The 27,513-nt window shown below is 38.4% G+C and overlaps 1 protein-coding gene across 7 annotated transcripts; it reads left to right on the forward strand.

Moving 5' to 3' along the window:
• The first annotated feature begins 960 nt into the window (after window positions 1-960).
• On the forward strand, window positions 961-21,726 carry LOC121300937 (platelet-derived growth factor subunit A-like). Of its 7 annotated transcripts, none has more exons than XR_005947576.1 (7): window positions 981-1,581; window positions 2,375-2,471; window positions 4,523-4,627; window positions 6,406-6,593; window positions 15,933-16,059; window positions 17,856-18,087; window positions 19,105-19,169. XR_005947576.1 is itself a non-coding variant. In XM_041229943.1 (7 exons), exons 1-6 carry the CDS (start codon window positions 1,519-1,521, stop codon window positions 19,176-19,178), a joined length of 654 nt encoding a protein of 217 aa, XP_041085877.1. In that variant the 5' UTR covers window positions 981-1,518; the 3' UTR covers window positions 19,179-19,208; window positions 19,936-21,726. The 7 variants fall into 7 exon arrangements, 6 of the variants coding, with proteins under 6 accessions (XP_041085876.1, XP_041085877.1, XP_041085878.1 ...); XM_041229943.1 differs by lacking the exon at window positions 17,856-18,087 and adding an exon at window positions 19,936-21,726 and having other exon boundaries at window positions 19,105-19,208; XM_041229944.1 differs by lacking the exon at window positions 17,856-18,087 and adding an exon at window positions 19,939-21,726 and having other exon boundaries at window positions 19,105-19,208.
• Window positions 21,727-27,513: the final 5,787 nt, after the last annotated feature.

The raw sequence follows: 27,513 nt of genomic DNA on the forward strand, positions 1-27,513 counted from the left end.
CACCAAATTCGCCAAAATGTGCACCAAACAACAAACTGTTCTACTTGAAAACCATTAAACCAACTTACTGTCACCCCGGTTACAAAATAATTCAAATATGGCAAAATGGTGTTGTTTTATTAAACAAGATGGCTGCCGGACCTACATTTTCAAATAAAATTAAAAACTGATTTAGTTTAAAAAACGGTTTACTCAATTAACTTCAAACCTGAAAACCATCATGCCTGTGTCAGTACAATTAACTTTTTCAAAAATGGTGCGTGCGTGCCTGCCCCCCCCCCCCCCCCCCCCCCCCGCCTGATTCACTAAAGTTTGTCAAAATATTGAAATTGTCATACGAAGCATAGTTCATAGGTATTGTCCCCCCCTTCAGGACAGTCTTGACCCCCCCCGTCAGCTTTTACAAATAACCATAAGCAACACAACGTTACATAACTGCATGATAAATCATTGTTTTCTTAAAAAGTATTCTGACCTCTTGAAAAACGAAATACAAGTTAAATTAAATATGCATTATAAACTAAACCTTTCTCAAGACTTCACGTTTGATACGATTTTGACATTGTGTAATTCCCCGCGTGTTTATACAATTCCCAAACCATTCTAGAATAATTGTGTTATTCCGCATGTATAAGACATACATACGCACTACAACGTCCTAAACGCTAGGATTTGAATAAAACGTCTTTCAAGCAGAGACGGGCGCTCTCTCGGTTAATGTTACACCTCTTAAGTTTTTTTTTTTTTTTTTTATCTGGTGGTGTAGACAACTTGAGACATTTTCAATTGCATTCTAGAAACTGATAATATGAAGTCGAATGCTAATTGCACGTTATGTAGGCAGCTCTGCCAGTTTGTCCTGCAGGGCGAGGAGACCCAGGAACAGCAGCCGGAGCAAGTCTCTGGTGATTTGATAAACCATTATTACAATGCAAGGGGAGGCGCGTCGGGAGGGTGGCACAAACTATAACCGCTGCTCAGAACCATTTAGACTTCATTCGGGACACCGCTGAGACTAGCAGATCTCTACTGGATAACACACTGAACACACAGGAATAAAACAACACTCGAACTGCACAGAAAACAAATTCCGTGGAGAGACTGAGGATCTTATAAAAAAAAAGCTTTACAAAACACCAGCTCGAGTCTGAAGGATAAAACAATATTATTGAGCACTGTATATATAGCCTAGATATTGAGATGTTGTAAACACTCCGAACACAGCAGGCAGGTGAGGGGTGGCAATGTGTAGCATTTCTGACGATCTGGATGTTCCGACTCATCAGATCTGAACAACTCTGCAAGCTGGTGTGCTGCTACCTTTCCCCCTTTTTCCAGAGCGAGAAACACTGTTCTTGAGAAACGTGAAACATGTGAAGAAGCATATCTATCAAAAACCTTCCTACACCAGTAACTTTCCCTGAGGGATGGTACTGAAGTTTCATACATTAGGAGCCCCATTTCAGCTCCCCGTGAAGAATTTTCTCTTATTTTTAGTCAAATCTAAATTAAAACGAAATGAGGACCACAACTTGTTATTTGCTGATCTCTTCGTTCTACCTATGGTTCGCCTTTGCCGAGGTAAGGACTTTTCGCAATACTACTAAATGTATGTACAGCTAACAGCAGTTCTGCAAGCATACTAGAGGCGTGCTTTGTACAGCAAATACAACACTATAGGCTACGGGATAACACTTATTATAGCGACCCATTAATTCACACACCGCCTGTGTTTTTAAAGCACCACTTACATAGATTGTCATAACACAGTTTGTAAGAACAGTGGTATATAACACATACCGATTGTTATGTCAGAATGTGTTAGCTACTAACAATTAGGGTTCTGTAATTGAAGTTCCAAAAACACACTGAACATAAAGTTAGCATTTTTATGTATTTTGAGTTTCAGGATATTTTTTACACCCCTTCCTTTATGTCGAGGAGTGTGCTTTGTGAAAGCATGACAGGTTTGGAAACAGCGGTAGCTAAAATTCATAGCTCCAAGCTATTCAGGAGTGTCACTAGTATGTACATGTGGCACAGAACATGAACAATAAAACACCCTAGACATTACATACGTTAAATATAACTTTATTACACAAACACTGTAAATACTATAGGGATTTGACTGCTTATTAGGAATTGCGATTATTAACACTCAATCAAGTTCGGTCTTTCCACTATGTTACATTTACATGCAGCTTTTTACAGTAGAAATTGGGGTTTTTCCGTTTTCAAGACGTTTACCTTGCAGATAACAAGTGCAATTAGTTACAATTACCGATATTTAAATGGTTTATATTAGGCCAAAACTTAAGAACTGTTAGGTAAAGACTGTTTGCTCACTTTTTCTTAAACCTGTTTTCTTTCCAAGGAAGCAGAGATTCCCCAAGAACTTATTGAAAAACTGTCTCACAGCGAAATCCGCAGCATAAGCGATCTGCAGCGCCTCCTTGAGATTGAATCCGTAGGTAAATTCAGCTCTTTTTCTTTTCCCCTCTGAACTTTGCTCAGTGGAATTTTACTGGTCGTGGAAGTGAAAGAACACGCTGTACTATGCAACCAACATAACTTAAACACAACACAAGCGTCAAGGTGTTGATGTGTATGTATGTTGCAAGCTGAACAGAAGAGGAAGCGACGGCGATCACAATGCATCAGGATAACCCAAAGCGCAGTCAGTCGGACTTGCTTAGATTCCTAAACATACAAATGCAAGTACGGCTGAAGCGAAACGACTTGCGTGATATTAAGTGGCTTCAGTAAGCCACAGCAAGCCACTCTTTCATTACCTGTATAGTTTATACGCCGGTGACACATGCCACGTACATATATTCCAGAGTTGTAATTTTCGAATCTTTTTGTCTTGCTATGCCTTTTCAATGTGGTTATCTTATACATCTTCTATAATACAGTTAAATGTAATGGAGGACAAGGAACATGCAGATATGCATTGTTAACGCTGAACTCAGTACATGAGTATTTTAAATCGAAACGTACCAGTGGACTACACAACATTAAAACTTGCCTGTTGTGTCAGCTATACTGCCAGGCTGTTTGTGTAGCAGCAGGCTATATGCAGTGATATTTTTGTCAGTCTAGTTTATTGAGGTATTATGGAGACAGTTGTCCCTATTCTCATTTTATGACATGAGCGAATATGACGTTATGCCTCTCAGTAAAATTAATTCAGATCTAATCTTGGACGTGGTCCCAGCTGAAGTGAACTATATGGAGATATTTCTGGGTTTTACAGAGACTGTATGTATTTACAACAGCCTATATTTACACAGGCTGTTGCCATATATCATTTGAGTTTCCCTTTAGCTTTGAGACAGCAGTAGCACAAAATAATGAACCATGAAACGAGACAAAACAAACACTGATACGTATTCAACTGACGGGCCACACAGCCACAGTGCCTGAAATGACACGATATACCTTTTTCGCTAAGTTCATAAATTCTAATAATTGTAAAGTTGAGTGTAACGCATACAGCGTCAATAGCATGTCAATTAAGCACTGCACACACAAGAAAAACAAAGCAGCACTTTTACTTCAAGCATGTAAAATGTAATCCCTGGCAAAGGGCAGTAGCATTTTTTTTAGCATGATAATATAATTATTTTTTTCAATTTCCTTTTCATGCATTCATTACAGATGTATTTTTTAAGAGTTTCATTACTATACAAGGCTAAATGGCTTTTGAATAGCTATTGTCAGCAAGGTAGGCTAGACTTAGAAAGAAAAGATTGACATTTAGTTGTCACCATGGCAAAATTTACATTTATGTTAAAACAAACCAAAAAAAAAACAACCATCAACACAGCATTTATGGTCGAGGGTCAGGTGATCGTTTTTATTCTACAGTTAGCTAGAATTTAGCAGTGTTACCCCTGATTCTTTAACCGGGCAAATAAAGGGTAGCCAATATACCTTTTTATTACATACTCCATAAATTAAAAAAACAAAAAAATCATGTAACACTATGACTATAAAAAAAAGCATGAAACTGATCTTTATTAGCCTGGCTGGGTTATGCATGTATACATATTCATTCAAAGTACTGACCCTGTATAAGTTTCACTGAGACATGGAGGAATTTAAGAGAGCTGGAAGTTCAGTTTGATTGAAGGCAGCAAGCACTGGGATTAAAAGAAAACATCTACGCAGAATGTTATAGTGAGAAACAATACATAAGAGTTGAATGCATGGAGCTGTCAGTTCTTAGCCTACATGGAACTGTGTGCCTAAGATATGAATTGGATACAAGGTCTCCTCTGCTCATGTTAGTTCAGTGGCAGCACTGTAATAGTGCATTGAATCAGTAGAGAAAGTACCATTGTGGGAACTCATTAGTATTGACTCATGCTATGTAGGTTTGTAAAACTAGACACCTTTCTAAAGCTTTACTAGAATACCCAACCAGAGCCCCGGACATATTGCTGTCCCATCCCAGCAGTAAATCAAATAATGTGCTGTTGATCAATCACATTGATTTGTGTACATTTTATCAATACAGGAAACGAGGTTGTAGCAGAATCAAAGACGAGATACCACAAGGATCATTCTTCAAGCCATGTGGACAAGCACGCCCAGATATTAATAAGAAGAAAACGAAGCATTGGTAAGGTCTTTAAACTGGCATTAATAAACCATGCTCTGCTAGACTGGAACAATTCAAACTTCCTAATGACTGCAGAGTACCCGAGACACTGACAGGAATACAGCAGCAGTACAAGTCTTTATTTCTGCTGTACCCAGTTGAGAATATATCCTGAAGCAGGTACATTCCTTGCATTCAGCTTCATGTTATGGCTTGTTTGACCAGGCTACTTTGAGATATACTGCTTTGAAAATATGTGGGTAAGTTCAAAGTGCTGAAATGTAATCATAATACATTCTCAAAATTAATCCATGCCATTATACTGTTGCTGAACAGAGCAGAATCATGAGGTGTAGTGACCCCTAACCAAGTGCAGTATAGTGCAAAGTGCTGTGGCATTTATTGCCTGTCGCTATGTATAAATATAGACTACAGAGGAATTTCTAATGGAAAAGTGGTGCGTGAGGTATTGAAAATCCAGAAGAGAAGACAGGATTCACTGCAGGCAAGCAGGCTGGCTATTATTCAGATGCATTTCCTGCAATCGCAAAGTTAGGGTGCTTTCAACTTTAGCGCTGCAGAGCAGCCAGCAGGCTGTTGGTAGTTCGGCTTGCTTGCTGCAGGTTGTATTATACTTCACTTTATGTTATTTCAAATGAAGGGCTTTTTACATAAGAACATCAGAACATAAGAAAGTTTACAAACGAGAGGAGGCCATTCGGCCCATCTTGCTCGTTTGGTTGTTAGTAGCTTATTGATCCCAGAATCTCATCAACAGCTTCCTGGGAAGTTGATTCCAGTCCCTCACAATTCTCTGTGTAAAAAAGTGCTTCCTATTTTCTGTTCTGAATGCCCCTTTGTCTAATCTCCATTTGTGACCCCTGGTCCTTATTTCTTTTTCAGGTCGAAAAAGTCCCTTGGGTCGACACTGTCAATACCTTTTAGAATTCTGATTGCTTGAATTAGGTCGCCTCATAGTCTTCTTTGTTCAAGACTAAACAGATTAATTTCTTTTAGCCTGTCTGTATATGACATGCCTTTTAAGCCCGGAATAATTCTGGTCGCTCTTCTTTGCACTCTTTCTAGAGCAGCAATATCTTTTTTATAGCGAGGTGACCAGAACTGAACACAATATTCAAGATGAGGTCTTACTGGTGCATTGTACAGTTTTAACATTACTTCCCTTGACTTAAATTCAACACTTTAAGGGTAGGAGACACTTCTTCACAGAGAGAGTGAGGGAATGGGATGGGTTACCTAGTCATTTTGCTGAAGGTAACACTCCTTCACACAGAAAGTGGTGAGGGGATGGAATGGGTTACCTAGACATGTTGCTGAAGGAGACACTTCTGCACACAGAGAGTGTGAGGGGATGGAATGGGTTACCTAGTCATGTTGCTGAAGGAGACACTTTTGCACACAGAAAGTGTGAGGGGATGGAATGGGTTACCTAGTCATGTTGCTGAAGGAGACACCTCTGCACACAGAGAGTGGTGAGGGGATGGGATGGGATACCTGTTGTTGATGCTGAATCACTGGAATCTTGTACGACCCAACTGGACAACATTTTGAAATCAATCAGCTACTAGGAAGTGGACAAGCGCAGATTGCTGACTGAGTGAATGAGGTGGCACACTGGCAGCAGTCATGGTTATACTTACTGAGTGAATGGGGTGGCACACTGGCAGCAGTCATGGTTATACTGATAGGACAGTCATTTCAAGGGGCTTGTATGACTGGAAATAGGTTTGGAATGGTGTTTCTGGTTTTAAATTGTAATCCTAACATTTCCCTTTCAGAGGAAGCAGTGCCCGCGGTGTGCAAGACGCGGACAGTCATCTACGAGATCCCTCGCAGCCAGATCGACCCGACTTCTGCCAACTTTCTGATATGGCCGCCTTGTGTGGAGGTGAAGCGCTGCACTGGCTGCTGCAACACAAATAATATGAAATGCCAGCCATCGCGGATACATCACAGAACAGTGAAGGTGAGGACATGAGGGGAAAGCACTTCCTTTCACTTCTGAGTTCATCCATACTGGCTTGCACCTGAGGCTGCTCTCTAGTTACTGGTCCCCAGTGGAATAGCTCATATCTGTGCTCTGATCCTAACAAAACACTTTGTGACAAATCAAGGTTAAAAAACAGAAATCGCTGTAGCCCAGACTAGTAACTTTATTTTTTGTCATGATCTCCAGAAGAGCTTGTGTATTTCTTTTTCTGTTTCATAGATGGCTTTATTGTACATTATTTGGTCATGTGTGAAGAGTAGCTATGCTGCTTGTTAAATGCTGATGGTTTATATGTGACACTGCCTGTCCTTCACTGAATCCAGTTGGAGGTCATTATAACAGTATAAAAGGGCCTCTGTGTTGTGGGACCTCTTTCAGATATCTTTACTGCTCTTGAGCACTTAGATCTTCAAACCTCATACTATTTGTGAAAATGTTGATGTTTCTGAGGTAAAACTGCAAGCAGTCAAGTAAAAAAGTTTTGACAAAGTGACTTCTGAAATCTGAAATTTTTTATGAATATCTTGCTATGATAATACTGGTTGAGAAGCACTGCATCTTTGAGAAGTGTTTTATTCAGATGATCTTCCAGTATTTAAATGTGCCTTTGAGAAGTGTTTTATTCAGAATGTCTTCCAGTAATTTAAAATTGCCTTTGAGAAGTGTTTTATTCAGATTATCTTTGAGTAATTAAATGTGCCTTTGAGAAGTGTTTTATTCAGATTTTTTTCAGTAATTAAATGTGCTGACAGGTCTGGACAGACAATAACTCCACTGTGGGGGGTATTTGGGAATCTCCCCCCGCTGTCACAGTCTGAGTCATAGGGCACAAACTCGTTCTGATGTATTCTGTGAGGCTAAAGCATCCTCCTGGTTGAATGGATTGTTTTAGATTTCAATGGGCCCTCTGAAGCCCAGAGAGACTGAATGTCATTATTCAGCAGGTCATCTGCAGAGTGCCTTGCAGTCTCTGTAAGTAGTGCTTTTATGTGGGTTATTCTTGGAATGCAGTTACATATTTCTGTTTGTGTGCGTCTCTGATGACATCATCTGGGATAAAAGGAGCCCTTTCGAAGCTTTAATTATTAATAGAGGTTTTTTTTCAGCTAAGGTCATGGCATTGCATTTTTGGGGAGGAAACCCAAGACTTAGAGAAGCTTTATTCAGAAAGGTCAGAGGGTATGCTGCAGTGTTGCCAGTTGTTAAGACATTCAGACATTGTCCATATGGCATGATTCCGTGCCAAGTATTGATTCTGACAAGGTCAGTATTTTCAGGAGTGTTTCTGCCTGGTTAGTATGTTGTTAGGTTGTTGGCTGTGGCCTGTACAACGCTCTTAAATGATAGCATAAACACATGAATGACATCATGCCTGTGTTTCTAGTTTTGAAGGGTGATAAAGCCATGACTGTTCAAGCTGGCATTACAGCATACGTGTATAAAACAACAACAATTGGAACATGTCTCTTCATAGAAAACTAACCAAAACCCATTGGCCTGGATTTTATACAAATCAACCTTATATTGGGGTTTGGTATTTGTTTAGGCCAGGATACAATTGAATTGCTACCAAAGGAATTCCTTAAAATGAAGCTAATATTGTAAACAGAACCTTCTAAACAGACACTGTAACCTGCTGCAGGAAACTACATGTGTGCTTTTGTTTGTTTGTTTAATTCATTATTTATATTGCTTGTTTACATTTTAAGATATTTTTACAACTCAAGCTTTTGAACATGCTTGTTTATTTCCACAACGGCCTGCCCTCTCCTTCGACTGCAGTGTGGGAGTGTCATTTCCCAGGACAATTTGGCCGGAGTTGCCCTGGAGGTCAGCTCCCCTGCTCTCCTTCACAAAACCCCATCAGCTTTACACATCAGGCCTGGGATTTACATGTAATTCACAGAACAAGACCCCTAAAGGCCTGGTCACATGGGTGACATTTGTTGATGGCAGCAAGGGGGCTTTAGATGTTGCCGGCTTGTTGTCTCGTGTGACCACCCCGGCCACACCCCGGCGACAAACTGGTGACATGTCTCCCACTTAGGACGATGTCCCATTTTTAAGGCAACATTTTTAATACCAGTCAATCAAATTTGATAGTAGTGTCACATGACTATAAAGCTAGACCATAACATCAGACAGACAGCGTATGATACATTCTGATTCCTGCATTTCATCCAATTAATTATATGTAGTCTATAGATATGCAATACAGTGTGTATGTGATTAAACGAATGTTAATGTCCACGATTACAATAACATATTTAAGTTATGACTACAATTCAACAATAATAAAATACATGTGCAGCATATTTTTAAAAATGTTTTATTTTAAATTAATTTGCCATGTATGTAGTATGCCTGTCATTCCTACATTAACCCCCAATCATAACATCTTTCATTTTAACAGTAAACTAAGTGAAAAAAACATACCTTCTTGCTCTCAAAAGCCTAGAATTAAAAGTGCAGTATTGAAAACATTGTAACATTAAATATGTAGACCTAACTTAATAATTCTACTAATGTACAACTTTTTTAATTAAGAAGGAACTGCAGGTTTGTTATAATGTAATTAGTACATTTTTGTAGTCTTCCTTCTAATTGGAATGATCAGTGCTGTTCAGTTTAGGGTTAACATGCTGTTCTTCCACATGTAATGGCAGAGCTGGAGGAGTATCGCTGATAATGGCAAGTGATTATTTGACTCGTGCTAAAGCTTTGAGACAAAACACTAAAAACAGCAGGAAAATATGTGGGGCTGTAAAAATATTAGTGTGATTCTGTAGTGAGATGATTAATTGTGGTGTTCATGGCAGCAGGTGTTTTAAGAAGACAAAACGTCAAGTATTTCATTATATGGTGTTGTGCTTTGACTTGTAAAATATGTCTCAGGTTTTTTTGTAAGCCTTCGTGCTTGAATTGCTATTGCCTTGAGGAAGCAGACAATAAGGATCTCTGTTTTCCAGTTGATTCTCGTAAACTGGGAGTAAGTCTATGCTTTCTATTACAAAGCACTATATTAATACTGTTGAAGGCTACAATATCCAGCAATACTGTTTATTTTTCCACTAAAAGATTACCCTTCAATGCACCCTAATCAGACGGCTATTGTTCACTGTCCAGTTGTTTTACATGTTCCAGTGTGATTTTGTGCTATTGAAACAAGCCCCCTTGTCTCTTGAATTTTGCTTGCCACTACATTTTGTTATAAGAGGAGAAAGATCTGGGACAAAACTAGAAAGAAGCAACTCAGGTTAATGCAAGGTGCATGTTTGTTCTTTGTTATTTAATATATTAGATTTGTAATATGTGTTTACAGCCAGCAGCACTTGAGGTAATTGAAATCAGGTTACAGCATACATTTCGGTACTTGCACTGCTTTTAAAAAGCCTGCATCTGTTCAGACAGGCAGGTTAAAGAAAGCTGAAAACCTGTTTGCAACAACAAAGAACAGAAAAGAAATGGATTTCTGCTGGTTAGCGTTCCCTGTTATTTGTATTCTGTACACGCTAAGACAGATGTGTAGCAGCAAGCAAAACACTACTGAGTGTTATAACCTTCTCAGAAATGTAGACAAATATGACAATAGAAGGAAGGTCAGAAATGTATGTCCTACTTCCCTATAAGAAGATAAGAACATTTACAAATGAGAGGAAGCAATTTAGCCCATCTAAGCTCATACAATTCTAAGTATCTGATTGATCTCAAAACTATGTTAAGTCTGTTCTTAAAGGATTCCATTGATTCAGCAGCAACAACATGACTAGGTAACCCATTCCATACCCTACCACTGTGTGAAGTGTGTCCTTTCCTCTGTCCTAGTTTCCACATAATTTCCAACTGTGCCCTCTGGTCCTGGTTTCTGTGCTTCGTTTAAAGCGTAGCTGAACAGGCAAAGTAGGGTATAAAAGGCATTACTTTCCTTAGCTGTCTTCTTTGTTGTACATATTCCTTGTGAAAAGCAACCAGACTAAACCCAGGCTTAAACGAATGGACTATGAAGAGTGAATCGATTTAGTCTGGAACAAAGAAGAATTAGGGAGCTTGATTGAAGTCTTTCAAAGCTTAAAAGGAGTTGGCAAAGTTAACCTTAACCAATACTTTAAAATTAAAATTCAGTTTTTATGATGGGATGAAATAACCTTATTTTCCTGTTTGGTTTTTAAAAGTATCCTGCAAGGTTTTTTTTAAATCTGTGTGACCTGTGTGGGTACAGTTAAATAGGGGTGAAAGCAGGCAATCAATTTTAAACAAACACACAAGTTTTAGTTTTACAAAGGGCTTAACTAAAAAGGGCAAGTTTCCTTGTCCTGAGAAGTTACAACTCTTCATTGGACAAGTTTTAAACTAATCATCTTTTTTGGTTCTCAGATAATGTAACCCTTAATTACCTGAGGTTTCCTATGTACATGGAGTCCCAACCCTGAATCAGTGCTTGCTGTTGTAAATAGTACAGGTCTTTTGCCTCTGATTTTGACCTGCTTCATTGTTGAACACATCTAAAAAAATGTGGTGCTTAAAGAACTGGCACCATAACACTAAACCAAAAACTGAGGAAAACATATTACTCTGACCCACGGCTGACCTCTCTCCCCTCCAAACCAACAAAGCATTCTTGCATGCCACAGGCCGTTCTAAATCTTCCTCTGTGATTCTGACAACCTTGGAAAATGGCTTACAGTGCCGTGTTTCTGAGTCTGCGGGACTTCTGTTTGCTGGAGTATGAGAGCTGAGAGCAGGCCCCGCTCCTTGTTGACAAAGTGGGCAGGCACAGAGATGGAAGCTTCACAGCAGCTCTCTTGCAAACAGTGGCTGCTGCTCCTGCTAAAGCTGGTCTGCAATATTAACCTTTCGCTTAAACTTTTGACTTGTTTTTAATTAATCAAAAAGGGTTGTGCAAGCTCCAAATAGAGGGCTATGACACTTCTGAAACCTTTTCAGGGGCGGATTGACCCTCATTGCCTTTTTACAGATTTGAAGGGTCCTGATAAGCCCTCAGCACACCTACAGGGTCCAGACTCTATTGTTTCCTATTTACCTGCCATTTCTGTTTGGATCCCTGCTGATTGGAGTAATGAGAAACTGTTTACTTTGGCCTGCAGATAAATGAAGCCATGACTGTTGCTAACCAATGGCAAAAATGAGGCCCGATTGTCACTAAAGTAGCAAAGAGTAAATTAAGTAGCAAACAAAGTGACAGCATTGTGACCCATTAACCTTAAATGATGAATGAACATAGCTAATCTGAAAGCAGATTGTGAACCCCTTTCTGTGTCGTGTGCTCGAGAGAAAGAGTGAAGAAATGAACAGGGCTGAAGACTTACCTGTGTGGCTACAATGTATTGTCCATGTTGATGTTTAAGTGGACTGAACGAACTGTGTATATTTTGAGTCTGGTTGTCTGGTAATTTTTAACCACTTGAAACACCTTGTAAAGTAATATAATAATAATAATAATAAATAATAATAATAATAATAATAATAATAATAATAATAACACTGTGTAAAATTGTTTTTTTTTTTTTTTTTTTTGTTCCTGGGTAGTAAGTGTTATTTCCTAATTGCTTATGCCTCACAAGTATAGAAAATGGCTATTATTCCCCACAAACTTTGCTTTTGTGAAATGTACCTATTTTCCAGAACATTCCAGATAGATTCAGTGCTGAGTAAACTTGGAGTAACTTCTAGAACTTTCTAGAACTTTCCAGCAATATAAATAGTAGCATAAATACAGGGGCCTTAAGCCCACCGGTTCAATTTAGTTCCAGCTGCCTAAGTGGATACATATCTGCATTTTTCTGAGATGGCATCAAGAGGCTGCAAGCATCCGGCAGACGCATTTTGCTATGTCTGCGGCCAATTTATCAAGACAAGAGCGAAAAAGTACTCCATGGAAGCATCTGCTAAGATGTGTAGGCCTACAAGGCATATTTCGGCATGCCTGTCGGGGATCAAGACAAACCCAGGGCACCTCATTTCATCTACCTGCGAGCACTGCAAAAGAACTCTGGAAGGTAAGATGGACAATTGTTGCTCTGAATTTTATGTTATAAAATTTGTTAAAATTTTTAAAATTGTAAAAGTTTTTAATTTTAAAATGTTTTACAATTTTCAATGTTATTGAAAAAATATATCATATATGAAAAATGTTGCGAGAATCTCTTACACATTAGTCATGGGTGAAATAAATGTATTTTTGTAGGATGGTACAGAGGGGAAAAGAGAGCCATGAAGTTCACTATCCCAAGAATTTGGCAGGAACCCACTGACCACTCAAGCACCTGCTACTTCTGCATGGTGGACCCTTCCAAACGTCGGACTGGGAAGATTGCACCTGCTATCACGTATCCAGACCTTCCTTCATCCATCGCCCCGGTGCCACACTGCCATGAGCTCCCCGTACCCACTCCTCCGGAGAGAGAGCAGCCGTCTTTAGATGAGAGCAGCAAGTCAGAGAGCGAGGAAGATGTTGTAGATCCAGATGACAATTTCAGAGGTGGAGCTGAGGAGAGAAACCCATACTACCCCAACCAAAAAGACCTCAACGACTTGATTAGAGATCTTGGTCTCACCAAGTCCAATGCCGAGCTTTTGACGTCTAGGCTCAAGCAGTGGAACTTGTTGGATGAAAGTGTGCAAGTCGCAGATCAGAGGAAGCATCACCAACCTTTTTCCAGCTTCTGCACCCGTCAAGATGGGCTCTGCTTCTGCCACAATGTTACCAGTCTGTTCGAGGCAATCGGAATCGCCTATAACCAGAATGAGTGGCGCCTCTTCATTGACAGCTCATCCAGGAGCCTCAAAGCTGTGCTGCTCCATAATGGTAACAAGTACCCGTCTCTTCCCCTGGCTCACTCGGTGCACCTCAAAGAGGATTACAACAGCATCAAGACTTTGCTGGACGCCTTGAAGTATGATGAGTACGACTGGGAGGTCATAGGAGACTTCAAAATGGTGGCATTCCTGATGGGTCTCCAAGGCGGTTTTACCAAGTTTCCCTGCTATCTTTGCCTTTGGGACAGCAGGGACACCAAGGCGAACTACCACAGGCGGGACTGGCCACAGCGGACCGAGTTCTCTGTGGGGAGGAACAACATCAAGTGGGAGCCACTGGTGGACCCCCGGAAGGTGCTGATGCCACCACTGCACATCAAATTGGGCCTTATGAAACAATTTGTCAGAGCTCTAGATAAGGAGTCGGCAGCCTTCAAGTACCTTCAAGACTTCTTCCCTAAGCTGTCTGAGGTAAAGGTCAAAGCCGGTGTCTTCGTCGGACCACAGATAAAGAAGATCCTGGAGTGCAATGAATTCCCCAAGAAGCTCCCTAGTAAGGAGAAAGCGGCTTGGAACAGCTTTGCCGCAGTGCTTCAGGGCTTCCTGGGCAATCACAAGGCCGAAAACTTTGTGGAGCTGGTTGAGACTCTGGTGAAGAACTACGGCACAATGGGCTGTAGGATGTCCCTCAAAGTCCATATCCTTGATGCTCATCTTGATAAATTCAAGGAGAACATGGGAGCGTACTTGGAGGAGCAAGGCGAGCGCTTCCACCAGGATATACTGGACTTTGAACGCTGCTACCAAGGACAGTATAACGAGAACATGATGGGAGACTACATTTGTGGGCTGATTTGTGAAAGTGATTTACAGTATAATCGTAAATCTCGAAAAACTTCTCACTTCTAAATCTTTTGTAGTCATATATGTTGTTTTTTTCTGACTATATGTGAACGAAAAGACTATCACTGTCCTGGTCACAAAAGCAAAGTTTGTGGGGAATAATAGCCATTTTCTATACTTTTGAGGCATAAGCAATTAGGAGATAACACTTACTACCCAGGAACAAAAAATGTGTTACATAGTGTAATAATAATAATATTTTATTGCCTTGTTGATGTTTGAAAATTAAGCCAGCAATCTGGCTACAGAATACATGCTTGGGTAGAATATCCAGCTATGTTTAAAATGTTAATTGGTCTATAATGTCTCTGGCACCATTTCATTTGAGGAATGTAAAGTTTCTGCAGTATATTCTGATGCAGTATGGATGGCATAATTTTATATTCAGTCCCTTTATAGCGTGAATATATAATTTCCATCGACAAGGTAAAATTAATTGTGTCCCCGTATCTCAGCATACAAGAAATTTTAATACATAATTTACTATCATTAATATAACATGTTCAAATCATGTGTGCCATGTGAAAATGGTTGAGGCTGTTTTTGAGACTGAAATATATGGTAATGTGAAAGAGGAGTTGGAACTATTGAATTCAAACCAGAAGGCAAATGAAGTTCATATTTACTTGAATTGAAATTTATGGTTGATTTTTTTGCTTCGTCAGTCTGTTCATACCGATAGTAAACATATGCCTTTGTCATCCTGATTAAAAGAGGCTATGTGGTTCTCTTAGGCCCTGCCCACACTATGACTTATTTAAATGCCTTTAAATTGGCTTAAAAGTGCTAAATATGGTTTGCGTCCACACTACTCAGCGTTTAATATCGGACTCGAGAACCGGATTTGAGACCACCTCAGGGGGTAGACTCAAGTCCGGTTCTAATTAGATTGCATCAGGTAGTGCGGTTGTTCAGAAGCGTGGACGCTGTAATGTCAAACAAAATTTTTTGTGTATCCTCCAATATCCCAAAATGCTTTCTGATATGTTTTAGCGCATGGACATTTACAAATACGGTACTTAGAACAGGTGCCTGAAGGAGTTGAGAACGATTATCAATACTGCTGTACCGTATACAATTTCTGAGGCTTGTTTTAAAATGGTGGATCATGGAGCGATGTGATCAGAGTCTGAAATCAAGGCACATTGATATCTGGAGCGATGAAATCGGTTGAGGAGAACGCACACATTATGATAAAACGAACCTTGTGTTTTTAAGAAACAAAGCCATAATGGTCTTCTGTCAACACAGGCTCCAGACTTGCCGGGTTGTAAACATAAAATACAGTGCATGGTGGGATAATCTCATGTTAAGTCCCACAGTCCATTGTGCTGCTAAGAACTGTAATCAAACTATTTTAATAGTATGTGTACGCATTAAGCCCTACTAAACATGAAATGGTACTTTAGTGTGGTAGCTTTGAGCTGGATTCATTAAAATGGTTTTAAGAACTGTTCTCGAGATCGGTTATTTAGTGTGGACAGGGCCTTAATAACAGAGGAAAGAAAGCACTCCAAGACGGATAACCTCTCCCTCTGTATTTAAGTTATTTTGGAAGCCTGTTTAATCATGCTTTGCTAAGCATGCATAATGCTTGAGGTATTCATCACTCTGTCTGTTTTTTTTCTCTTGCAGGTTGCAAAAGTGGAGTATGTGAGGAGAAAACCTAAATTAAAAGAAGTACTGGTGAGGTTAGAAGAGCACTCAGAATGCATGTGCACGTCACAGCATTACCACACAGAGCTCAAAGAAGCAGAAACAGGTAACAGGGGTTTTATTTCACCACATTCTTCTTGCTTTGTGTTTATAAGAATTATTCACAGCAAAATGTGGATTTCAGTGGTTAATTGAAGGCTACTGAAAAATATCAGTGAGAGGACTCTGGGCTTGGGGGTTGTGTGTTACTGGAATTGTAATTGTAATTGCCAGTGAAGATTGAAATATTGTAGAATTATTCACAGCAAAATGTGGATTTCAGTGGTTAATTGAAGGCTACTGAAAAATATCAGTGGGTAGTCTCTGGGCTTGAGGGTTGTGTGTTTCTGGAACTGGAATTTTAATCGTCAGTGAAGATTTAAATATTGTACATACAGTCGACAATTCTCAAAACAGATGGGAAAAATAGAAATTAATTAATTGTAAAATACTATTAAATTACTTGAAGCTTCAAAACAGTTACATCAATTCTAAATGAACACCCATTCACTATATATGTCTCAAATGTGCAGTTTAGAAAGAAGCACATGCTTTAGCAAATGTGCATTTCATATCAAAACATGATATCTGGTACTGCACTAGGGTTTCTTGGGCCATTTCACCTGGAGGGTGACCAGTCAGCTGCTTCTCCTGTTGATTGACATGCTTTCAACCAGTAACATGGCCGAGAAGACATGCTTTAAATTGAAAATACATGGGTTCTATAACATGTATTTCTTTTAAAACTGCACATTGAGACATATTTAGCCCATGGACGTGCAAAACAGGTATTTACCAACACAGGCATTGCTTCACTGCAGTAATACCAACACAGGCATTGCTTCACTATTGTATGGTGATTCTGCAGTAATTACCAACATAGGCATTGCTTCACTATTGTACAGTGGTACTGTAACTATATCAACACAATACTCTTGGAATACAATTGTCATGTCAAAATATAAAAATATTAGTGCCATTTGACAGTAGCTGTCCTTGTGTTTATAGCACAGACCCATTGCTATAGCAGTGTCATTGTCGTTGAAGGCCATTTCGTGTTTTATGGAAGGAGAGCTGGTGTTTATTCTCCTAAAGATTAAAGACAAACCAGTCTGAACAAATTTGTTTGATCCGAGTAAAGTAACTGCCTATGTATTAGAAAACTGAAAATAGTGAACTTCAGGGGTTCCAGCCATCAGCTGTAATTATCTATTAAACACCCTCTGTAATCATCCATAACTATGAAACACTTAACAGTGCTGAACTTAGACATACTAAAAGAAACTTCACACATTAAATGACAAACGTTTCGACTGGAAGTATTTTTCAGTATCTTTTGAAGACTTTGAAAAAGTAGTTTAAACATTTGTCACTGAATTATTTATTATGTCTACTTTAGTAATTCTAAATTCTGTATAGTGTATTTCCATTATACTGATGACAAAACTCTGGTCACAATCTATGAATTTAATAACTCAAAAGTTTTTTTTTTTTTATCGTCCACCATCAGCATTACAAAACACTGAACAAATCCTTCTGTAGTGGTGGACTGCCTTTGAACCCAGGCATAACAAAAGCCCTACAGGCTCGAACAGCTGTGGCTTTATCCAGCACCATTCGTGTTTTTTTAAGTCAAAATCTTTGCTGTCTGATAAATATATGCAATTGGATCACAAATTATATTTCAAGTGAAGATGCTTAATTATAATTAGGGCTTGAACTTTTTGGTTTTTATTTTCCAAATCTCTACCACCCTTTAAATGTTAATTAGTCGTTGTTAAGCTGTCTCTACAGCCTAATAAAGAGACAATTATGAATTAAAGACTGGGTTTACAATATTTTTTTTCTTTGCTACAAATGAAGGAGATTTGGAATGCTGTCAGTTTACATTCCATGCTGGGTATTCTCTGCTGAAAAGAAAATCTCTCAGGACAACTGTGTTAAACAAGTGAAAATATCAAAAGCAGAACAATGAAGTAGGTGACTGCAAGAATGGAATGAAATTAGTATGAGCAACGAGGAATTAACATCATTGACATGTCTGTTTGACATAAAAATGAAGCGAAACAAAATCAAGCTCAGTCAAGATTTGAAGGTAAAAACACTTGACATTGTTTTGTAATTAACAACTATCTCTGAGTTTAATTAGGAAACAGAATCGGCTCAAAATAAGTTTAAAGGGACATGTGAAAAATAAAACATGAAAACTTCAAGCTTTAATTATAGTTGAATAAACTATCAAAACCAATGTTAGATCACTTTAGTCCTAATGTAAAAGACCTTGTGATTTGATCAACATTAAACTGATTCCTATGTCTCACAGGTGCAGTGTCCTGATTTTTTTTTTGCTTTCATATAGTGACTGTGGCTGTTTTTACCTGGGCACTCCTTACAGCTGCCTTTATAGCACTACAATATGGGATCTTATACAGTAACTTGTGTAAATACCATCAAGTGACATATTTCTCACCTTGCAGTTACTGACTGGTAGTCAATTTGAATGTAAAGGTCTTGAATAACTAAACTGTTTTAGAGCCAAACCCCACTTTGACTTGTTCTTTGACCTCTTAGTAAATAATTTTTAGCACTTTCTTCGCTTTAATGTATAATTTAAAGTTTCCAATAGAACAGTCAATCGTATTCCAAGTGCATAACATGGCGATGTTCCAATGACGGAGAAACCATTGTGAGCAATGGCTCTTGTTTTGGTAGTTTCTTAACTATAAAGCAGGGTTCTAAATGATCAGTTGTGTTGTTTTGGTTTAATAGGTTTAGCATGTCATGTGATTTTCCAGAACTGTTTGATGTAGTAATGAGCTCTCATATACTGTATACAACATAGGTGTGTTTATCTTTAATCTGGGCTGTAAAACATAGAGACACTTTAAAAATTACCCATTGTCCATTGTATAGAAATGGCTAAATATATAAAAACAAAACCATTTTCAATTACCTGCACAAGCTGTTTGTGTCCAAAGGCTAGAATTCCTGATTTTGTGGCTCCTCGAATTAGATAACAAGCCGGATACAAATCTTCAGTATTTATGACTTGCTGTGCAACACCACTGCATTTCCTCGGGGCGTTTAACAAGCCCTGCCCTTATGTTGACAGGAAGGACTAGGGCCACAGTTATAAAATGGAAACGCAAAAACTTAAAACGCAACAAGGATTTATTACCAACATAAAAACATGCCTGGGACCTGTCTGCTGCAAAGGTAGGGCTTAACAGGATGGGCAAAGGTTTGCAAGGAATAATCATGAAACCTATGTCACAAAATAAAGGAATCACTTTTATAATCTTGGCACCTTTCACTGTAAGCTTGTGTTCAGATGAGACGTGATTGGCTTCAATATTTCTACCAGCTGGCTATGTGTTGTATGCATCACTCTTTGCTGGACTTGCATTGTCTGCTACTTCCTTCCTTCACTGCTTTTTGAATGAGCTGTCACTCCTTAACATCCAAAACATCAGATTCAGCACGCATTGGTTCACTCTCAGTGAAGCTGAAGATGTCCACTACCTACACACAAAATGCACTTCTGTGATCATCTGCTGATGCTTTCAAATGCTTGATAAGTTTAATCAAGGCAAAGTGATACATTGATTATTGAGTCTAGATTTATTTAAATAACAAAAAAAAAAAAAAAAAAATGGACAACAGGGACTTGGAGCTATTTACTTAAAATCTTCACTTTTTTTAAAATAGTAAATAAACAGAATACAAATCAGGCATTTAATGCAGGGGCTTGAAAGTAGTTTTACTTTCATTTAGAATGTAGTGCTTTTACCTTTCAGACAAAAGTTAATGGTGATTCAGAGTAAATAGCTTTGAGACTCTGTTCCTCATTTAATCCAGCCCTTTCAATTAGAATCATAATCTCAATAGCTCTGCAGACAATTTTAAACTATGACCAATAATCAGTTTCTGTTTCTCCTTCCAGCAGATGTGAGGTGAAAATAAACTAACTGAAGGACTGCTCTCTGGGGTCTGATGTGCTTCGACATTGAATCCCTGAACTGATCTGCCAAAGATGCTTTCTGACAATTCTTCTGAAATGTGAAAACGTAAAAAACCTGTTTGCAGAAACACGTTACTGTGGAAGAACCAAAGGAACAACGTGCGTTTGTTTTATTGTGACATAAAAAAGAAGCAAGCACTGTGCGATAAACGAACGGAGGGTTCGTAACAGCACAGCGAGTGAAGCAAGGACCAACAACGGAGCGGCCAGAGCTGCTTTCTGACCCCAATTCTGGCTGCTCTCTAAAGGCTCTGGTTGACTTTGTGAGCTGTGGATTAAAAGCCATTTGGAATCTGTTGACATGCTCTGGAAAATTCTAGCACGGTGGATTGAATCTTCGTTGGAAGCTTTATACAGTAGTCAGTTGTGTCAGCAAAAAAAGCTTTCCTATAACCTTTGTTTAACCTTCATTATTTGGTGGAAAACATGTACTTTTCTTACAGAAGACTGCACGTCCTACTTCACGCAGTTACTGCTTCTGCTATTAACATTTATGAACTGTTTAAAGACAGCGCATTTCCTTATAGTATTTGTTTTGCATATTGATTTTAATAATTTAAAGCATTCATGTAAATATAATACAGAACAAATCACAGGATATCCACAATTCTTTTTTTTTTAATTTCACAGATGTGCTATGTGAAATGTAGAAAGTCTGGACTAGGTGCATTGTTCAATGTAAATTGTAGCCACACAATTACTGTATTTGAAAAACAATCTAAATTCTTTATTTTTGGTAAAATATTATGCTTACATATATTCAACAAGAAATATGTTTTGTATTGGTGAAATGTTTGTATTTTTATCTAAAGATAATTCAACCACATTTTTTTTTAAATGTAACCACAGTAAAATATTTGTTTGCTTTTCCTGAACCAAAACAGAAATCCTATTTCAGTTCTACAGTATTTAACATGTACAATCTGATGGAGAGGCAAATAGGAGCTGTAATACAAAGAAAAAGAATCCATGCAGACATTTCTGTAAAACAGTGCTGTACTTCAGCAGGGTGTGCAGAGAACTCAATTCATTGCAAGCTTTGCATTTTAATTGATGCGTGCATTTGGATTCAATTTGTCTAAACCAGAAAATCTGTGGTATTTAAACTTTATAAAATTGGTGCTAAACTTTCTTGCAGATTTTCATGACAGGCTTCTTTTTGACCTGCATTCTGCTCATTTCTCAGCTACAGATTATAATGCTATCTGTGACTGGTATGATGGTAAATGACAGAGGTATGCAAAGCCCATATATCTGTCATTTTCAGACACCTTGGAAGAAAAAAATAATTTATGTATTTATGTTTTCAATAAATATATTTCTGCTTCATTAAACTTTATATAAACTAATTTATTTTGGGTCTTTTCAACCACAGTTTTTTCACAGAAGCAATACATTTGACTACACACGAACATTTACAAACAAGAGGAGGCCATTCCTTAGTAGATGATTGATCTCAAACTTTGTCAAGTCGGGTCTCAAAGAATCCCAGTAATTCAGCATCAACAACATGACTAGGTAACCCATTCCATCCCCTCACCACTCTCTCTGTGAAGAAGTGTCCCCTTCCCGCTGTCCTAAATCTCTCAGATTCCTTTCCAGCTGTTTACCTGTCCTGGTCTCTGTGCTGCCCTTAAAGTATTGGTTACAGTTAACTTTGTGATTTTGAAGACTTCAGTCAAGTACCCCTAATTCTTTGTTCCAGACAAACCAGATTCGGTTCTTTCAGCCTATCTTCATAGCTCAGTCCTTTAATCGCTGTCATTAGTCTGTTTGTTCTTTGTTGGACTCACTCCAGGGTCACAATGTCTTTCTGATGCTGTGGTGGCTAGGATTGGACACAATATTTTCTTACCAGTCTCATCAGTGCAATTAGAAGTTATCCTGCTTGCATTAAAGTCAGTCTTTCAGGTTATACATTAATGGAATGATGTTCTTTAAACGTGTATAAGTTATATAGCTCCAAAGTTTAACTTTACTATAGAATTCCAGTGCAACCTCACCCCAAGACCAAAAGCCAAGGAGCTGCGGCTGTCATAGGCAAGTCCACATTCGTATTTCTTTAAGCAAGGTTTACTTGTCCTTTAGTCCTTCATAATCCCATATTATAATAGCAAGAAAGTCTGAACAGGGAGGTGACATATGTATCTACATGTGTGATACACTTACCAGAAAGGGATCCTGTGCATAGAACATACAACATAGTTCTAAAATTAAAAAAAAAAAAAAAAAAAAGTTTGAGTGTTTAATTCTGTTGTTCTCGTGGTTTATTCAAAGTGTATATATTGTGTGGAGGGTGTCTCTTCTTATGATTCAACTTCACATAGTGGTCAGGAGGTATCTTATATAACAAGGAACACATGCTGTGTAAATGTATAGGAGTATAGGAAATATGGGTGTTTACCATAACACTGCTATAGTGAGTTATTTCAAGCAAAACTTTTTTAGCTGGTATATAGAGATCAGAACATGTTGGATTAATGTGAAGGGTTAGCACGCATGTGGAAGTGTTTTAAATTTGCTAGGATCACTTTGTTTTAGTTTACAGGGCCTGTAGAAATTTGACAGAATTGTGATTTTGTCCGTTAATTCAGAATGTACTTGTGGTCCTCAGATCATGCAGACAGCAGGTGTTATAGTCTCCTCTGTCACTTCAAATGAAATAAAAAACAAGAGAAAGCATCTCTTTCAGAAGCTCCAGAAAAGTTGCTATTTTTAAAAGCTTACAAATAATAAATTGTACTGCTGTATGGACATTTATTTATATGTGGAAAGTAACCCACATGCAATAGTTAGGATGAATAATTTAATAATCAAATAATCAAAAAAGCTTTTAATAAAGCTAAATACATATATTTTGTTTACTTATCTAAATTTGTAATCTTTTTTTAAATAAAATGTTTATTGGTATATATTGGCTGTGATTGCTTTGGCTTGAGGAAGTATACAAATGATGGGTAAACTGGCTTCTTAAAAGGAGCCACAAGGGAGACATACCACCAGCCAGCAGCTGATACAAAGGAGACTGGAGACAGCATTGTGCAAACAGGAGAAACAATGTGGGATCACAGTGACACAACTGTGCTATTACTGTAAAGGGCTTGTCAAATATAATTGAAACGAACTCAAACAAACTGACACACCAACAATAACAGATAATAGAACAATATATTCAATATATTCAATATATTCATGCAATGTCTTCTGCTCAAGAGATAAAAAGATACTACATAGTGCTTTAAGTTGCTGCCTATACTCAAGCCAAGTCCCATTTTTAAAAAAGCGTTTCCAGTTTGATGCTGATGTAACAGAACTCAAGTCTGACTTGTAGCAGCTTCAGTCGTACACCAGTGGGCCTTTAGTATCAGGCGAGTAGTACTGAGGTTGGATATAGTTGGCTAATACTATAGGGTGTAACTATCCACTGCTTCATTTACTACATTTGTGTTTCTGGGGGTACAAATGTGAAGTGACTAGTTGGGAGTCTGTTCATCTAACAGCTGGGAGACATGTGACATGTGTTTCAGTTTCTTTTTTTGCCAGCATATGTCCAGTTTCGAGACGACGTTCTGCTGTAATCTCAGAACTAACAAGAGCTCTCCACCCTAGTGACCTGATAGTGATCCTGCTGGACATGCAGGAACCACTTCAATCACACTGCAATGAAGAAAGAATTCAGCTGCCTGGAGGAATGCAAGTCTGCAACCTGGTTTGTTGGCAAGTAAGTTTGCCAACAACAATACTTTTGAAAAAAATGGAAAGAAACCATGCTTCCATTCCATAATAGTGGTCTGCAGCTTTCCAAAACAGAGCTAAGTTACTTTGTCAGTATTATTTTAGATAAGAGAATCTAACTCTGAAAAAGGAGTTGCATTAAAAAAATGCTTAACCACAAGAAACTGCTTTACTGTTGCTTCTCTGTCCCAACAACGCTTCCTCTGAAACAACCCTTTACAATTCCATCCCTGGATTATGGAACTGTATGTTACAGTTAACAACACTGGAAACAATATGAACTGGATTAGTAAAAATATGTGCTCTCTTACAAAACAGTTTTATTGTAAAGCTTTACTTTCTGGAGAAATGCATGCACTTATGGTTTCACTAGAGGAGATGTTATTACAGTGTAGAATTTTAGTTCAATGCATACCATATCTGAAATATAACTTCCACAGCCTTATAAAAGTTTACCACGGTAATGCTTTCCCCATAGCTATACTATGCATTTACCATAGATTACCATGGTTTGCCATGTTTTGTAATATGCTTTACCATACACATCTGGGCTTTCTAATGCTTACCTCTTTGCCATGGTTTTGCAATGCTTTATTACACTTTGCTATGCTTTTACTATGGTGAACGTGTATAAGGGAGAAGATTTTCATTATATTTGAGTTTCCCAGAGTATTTTGGTGACTTTCCCCCAGAATTGTCTAGCCTGTATAGGACCTATTCAAATCAGTTTTTACTTACTTTACAGATGGCTTTTCTGCAAAGAAGTATGGTCATCCCATTTATTTATACATTTCCGGCTTTTAAACTACCTTCATGTTCATACAAGCACCCTGGTGGGTTTAATAAAGTACTGATTGATTGACTAAACGAATGTAGGACATATCAAAGAAACACATCCCTGAATCTGTACCCCTGATCTCCTGAGGAAGAGGATTCCTACTGTGTGGGGCATTCCGGTTCAAAGCACTGTCAAGCTGGTTTCTTGCTGTTGTGTTCCATATTTACTAGTGGCTCTTGCATGCCTATCACTTCCCTTTGACTTGAGAGCCACTGCTTTACAATGTAAGGGGAAGGCTCCTCACTATCCAACACCGTTAAAAGGGCGTTAAAACACTGTTAAAATTTTGGAATATACATTATCCTTGCTGAAAATGAAGTGCTCTCCAATTGTATTGAAAAAATGTATTGGTTATGTGGCCGAAGACCCTAATACAAGTTTGTAAAATAGCGAAGTGTTAAAAGCACAGTGCAAGCATGGTAAAGCATAGTGAACCCTTGTAAAGACTAGAGAAGTATGGGAAAGCATATTAAAAACATGGCAAACAAGGGTAAACTGTGGCAAATACAGTATAGTCATGGCAAAAGCTTGGGAAAATGTGCACATTTACAGTGGTACATGTTTAAGATGGATAAAAAGAACAAGAGGGCAAACAAACAGGGACTAAACAATATCAAAGGGTAAGCTAGGCGGCTCAGGAAGTGTAAACCATTAACAATCCTTGTTTCATTGTGAGAGGAATCTTCAAGCAGAGGCATTATGCCAGCTTGGGTATCCAACACCAGGTTCTCCCCTGATGGGTCAGGAACGCCATGGCCAGGCTGGCTTCTATTCCTAGTTAGTTGCTGAAAGCCATTGCTTTATTTTGCATTGAAAGTGCTGACTCGGGGGATCAGATTAGAATGACCCATTGTGAATGAAATCTAAAAAACACAGCCAAATTAACACAACAAAAGAACCACTGCTGTAAGAATCAGAACAATAGCACTGTGAACCGTCTCAGTGCTCCTTACAACACATAGGCTCTGGAGATGACACTGTCTCAGTGCTCCTCACAACACCCAGGCTCTGGAGATGAAACCATCACCTGCTCAGACTGACATGCCCAAAGAAAGAGGTTGGAATGCATGCTGGCTGCCCAGACTGGCGTCCTGCACATGAGAGCAGGCCAATCTTTAAATGGGAACTGTGGTGTCTTAATAAAATCAAAGCTGACCTGACTGCCCTCAGGGGAACTCCAAAACCATAACTGAAATATCTTTCCAGCTGGTAAAAGCGTTTTTGGATAATAATACTGTACAACTTCTCCAGATTGAGTCTTGTGAGTTAAAGTAGTGACATAAACATAGAGAGGTCTGGTAAAACATTTTTATAATAGCAAGTCAATTCAAACATTAAAAACTAAAACCCTTGAGCTCTTTTCAGCCAGATCACAATACTGAAATATTTGAAGATTTATTTGAAACTCCAAAAATGATTTCATGTTGGGCTTTTTTTTCTTCTAAAAGTTCCTTTTAAAGTCTTGCTAAAAACTTATTTTGTTGCACATCGTGTTGCGTGCTGGGAACCGAGATCTGTGATTTTACAGAGATTGTAGTTTAAAAAGTGCAATAAGTATTTATTCACCTGTTTGTTGGTGCATTGATTGCAGACTGTTCTTTTTGATAATGTTCAATATTGTCAGGTTGTAGGTTCCACACATCCCTTTCACTCTTTATGGTGGCACTGCAGATGAATGATGATCTGCTGTCTTTATGGAAGTAAGTTTTCAAATTTGCTTTATTTGGCACATTGATGAATAAAAAACACCTTTGGCTGTGATTCAAATGATTTTGAAACACAGAACATAGAGGAGCTCCTGAAAGACAGGGGTAGAAATGCAGATACTGTGAAATTAATATGCTATTAAACATCCAAAGGAATTACAACACGACTCTGAACCATCTCCATGCTCATCACACGCAAGAATAAGGACACCACGCTGAACTGTCTCCATGCTCCTCACCTCACTGCAAGAATCATTACAACACCATTCTGAACCGTCTCCATGCTCCTCACAATACTGCAAGAATCATTACAGCACCACTCTGAACCACCTCCATGCTCCTCGCCACACTGCAAGAATTGGATAAGTATTAATTGCTGAGCTGGGTTCTTGGAAGCTAAAAACATATTGTTCCAAACATTGTCCTAATCAGGAAAAAATCCCAGCTTTTCCATTACACGCTCCCAAATTTTTGTAACTGGCAGAGTATTACATGCTTGTTTTAGCAAGTGTCCATAGATAGTTGAACAGCTGTCTGTCACCAGCCAGTCTATCAAAGGATGTGGACATACATCCATTTGAATCCCAAGGAACCCCATAGGCACGTAAAGCAGACCTTAGTCTTAAATACAGAAAATAAGAGAAACCTGGGAGAGAGAAGTCTTCCTTGAGTTCCTGGAATGTTCGAAGGCCTTTACTATTAAAAATATCTTTAAAACTATGTACACCGCTATTTGAACAGACAGTATTTACAGTATAATCATAAATCTCGAAAAACTACTCACTTCTAAATCTTTTGTAGTCATTTTTGTATTACTTTAGTACAAATACATGTTAATTTGGATTCATATGTTTTTTTCTGACTTTATGTGAACGGAAAGACACACATTTGCCCGTTTCCCCATTGGAAATAGTGATATTTTGAAATATCACTGTCCTGGTCACAAAAGCAAAGTTTGTGGGGAATAATAGCCAAGTTCTATACTTTTGAGGCATAAGCAATTAGGAAATAACACTTACTACCCAGGAAAAAAAATTGTGTTACATAGTGTTATTATTCCAAATAGGAGACGAATGTGAAAACTTAAATGGACCTCTGTGGCAACGTTGCCCCGCCGGATTTCAGTGTTGTATGCTTTGGTACACAGGATATAAATGGGTCTATGGAACAAGAGTTGTTTAAAATGTATGTTTGTATTTAGGCACGAGGATAACACAGCAC

This window comes from Polyodon spathula, chromosome 26, assembly GCF_017654505.1.
Source record: "Polyodon spathula isolate WHYD16114869_AA chromosome 26, ASM1765450v1, whole genome shotgun sequence".
Taxonomy (NCBI): domain Eukaryota; kingdom Metazoa; phylum Chordata; class Actinopteri; order Acipenseriformes; family Polyodontidae; genus Polyodon; species Polyodon spathula.

Bases quoted from the DNA above. Each gene is read 5' to 3' on its own strand.
- LOC121300937 (XM_041229941.1), top strand. From the start codon at position 1,519: ATGAGGACCACAACTTGTTATTTGCTGATCTCTTCGTTCTACCTATGG. The intron at 6,594-15,932 runs GTGAGGACATGA...TTTCTCTTGCAG, and splicing joins TACATCACAGAACAGTGAAG to GTTGCAAAAGTGGAGTATGT. The intron at 16,060-17,855 runs GTAACAGGGGTT...CTACAAATGAAG, and splicing joins GCTCAAAGAAGCAGAAACAG to GAGATTTGGAATGCTGTCAG.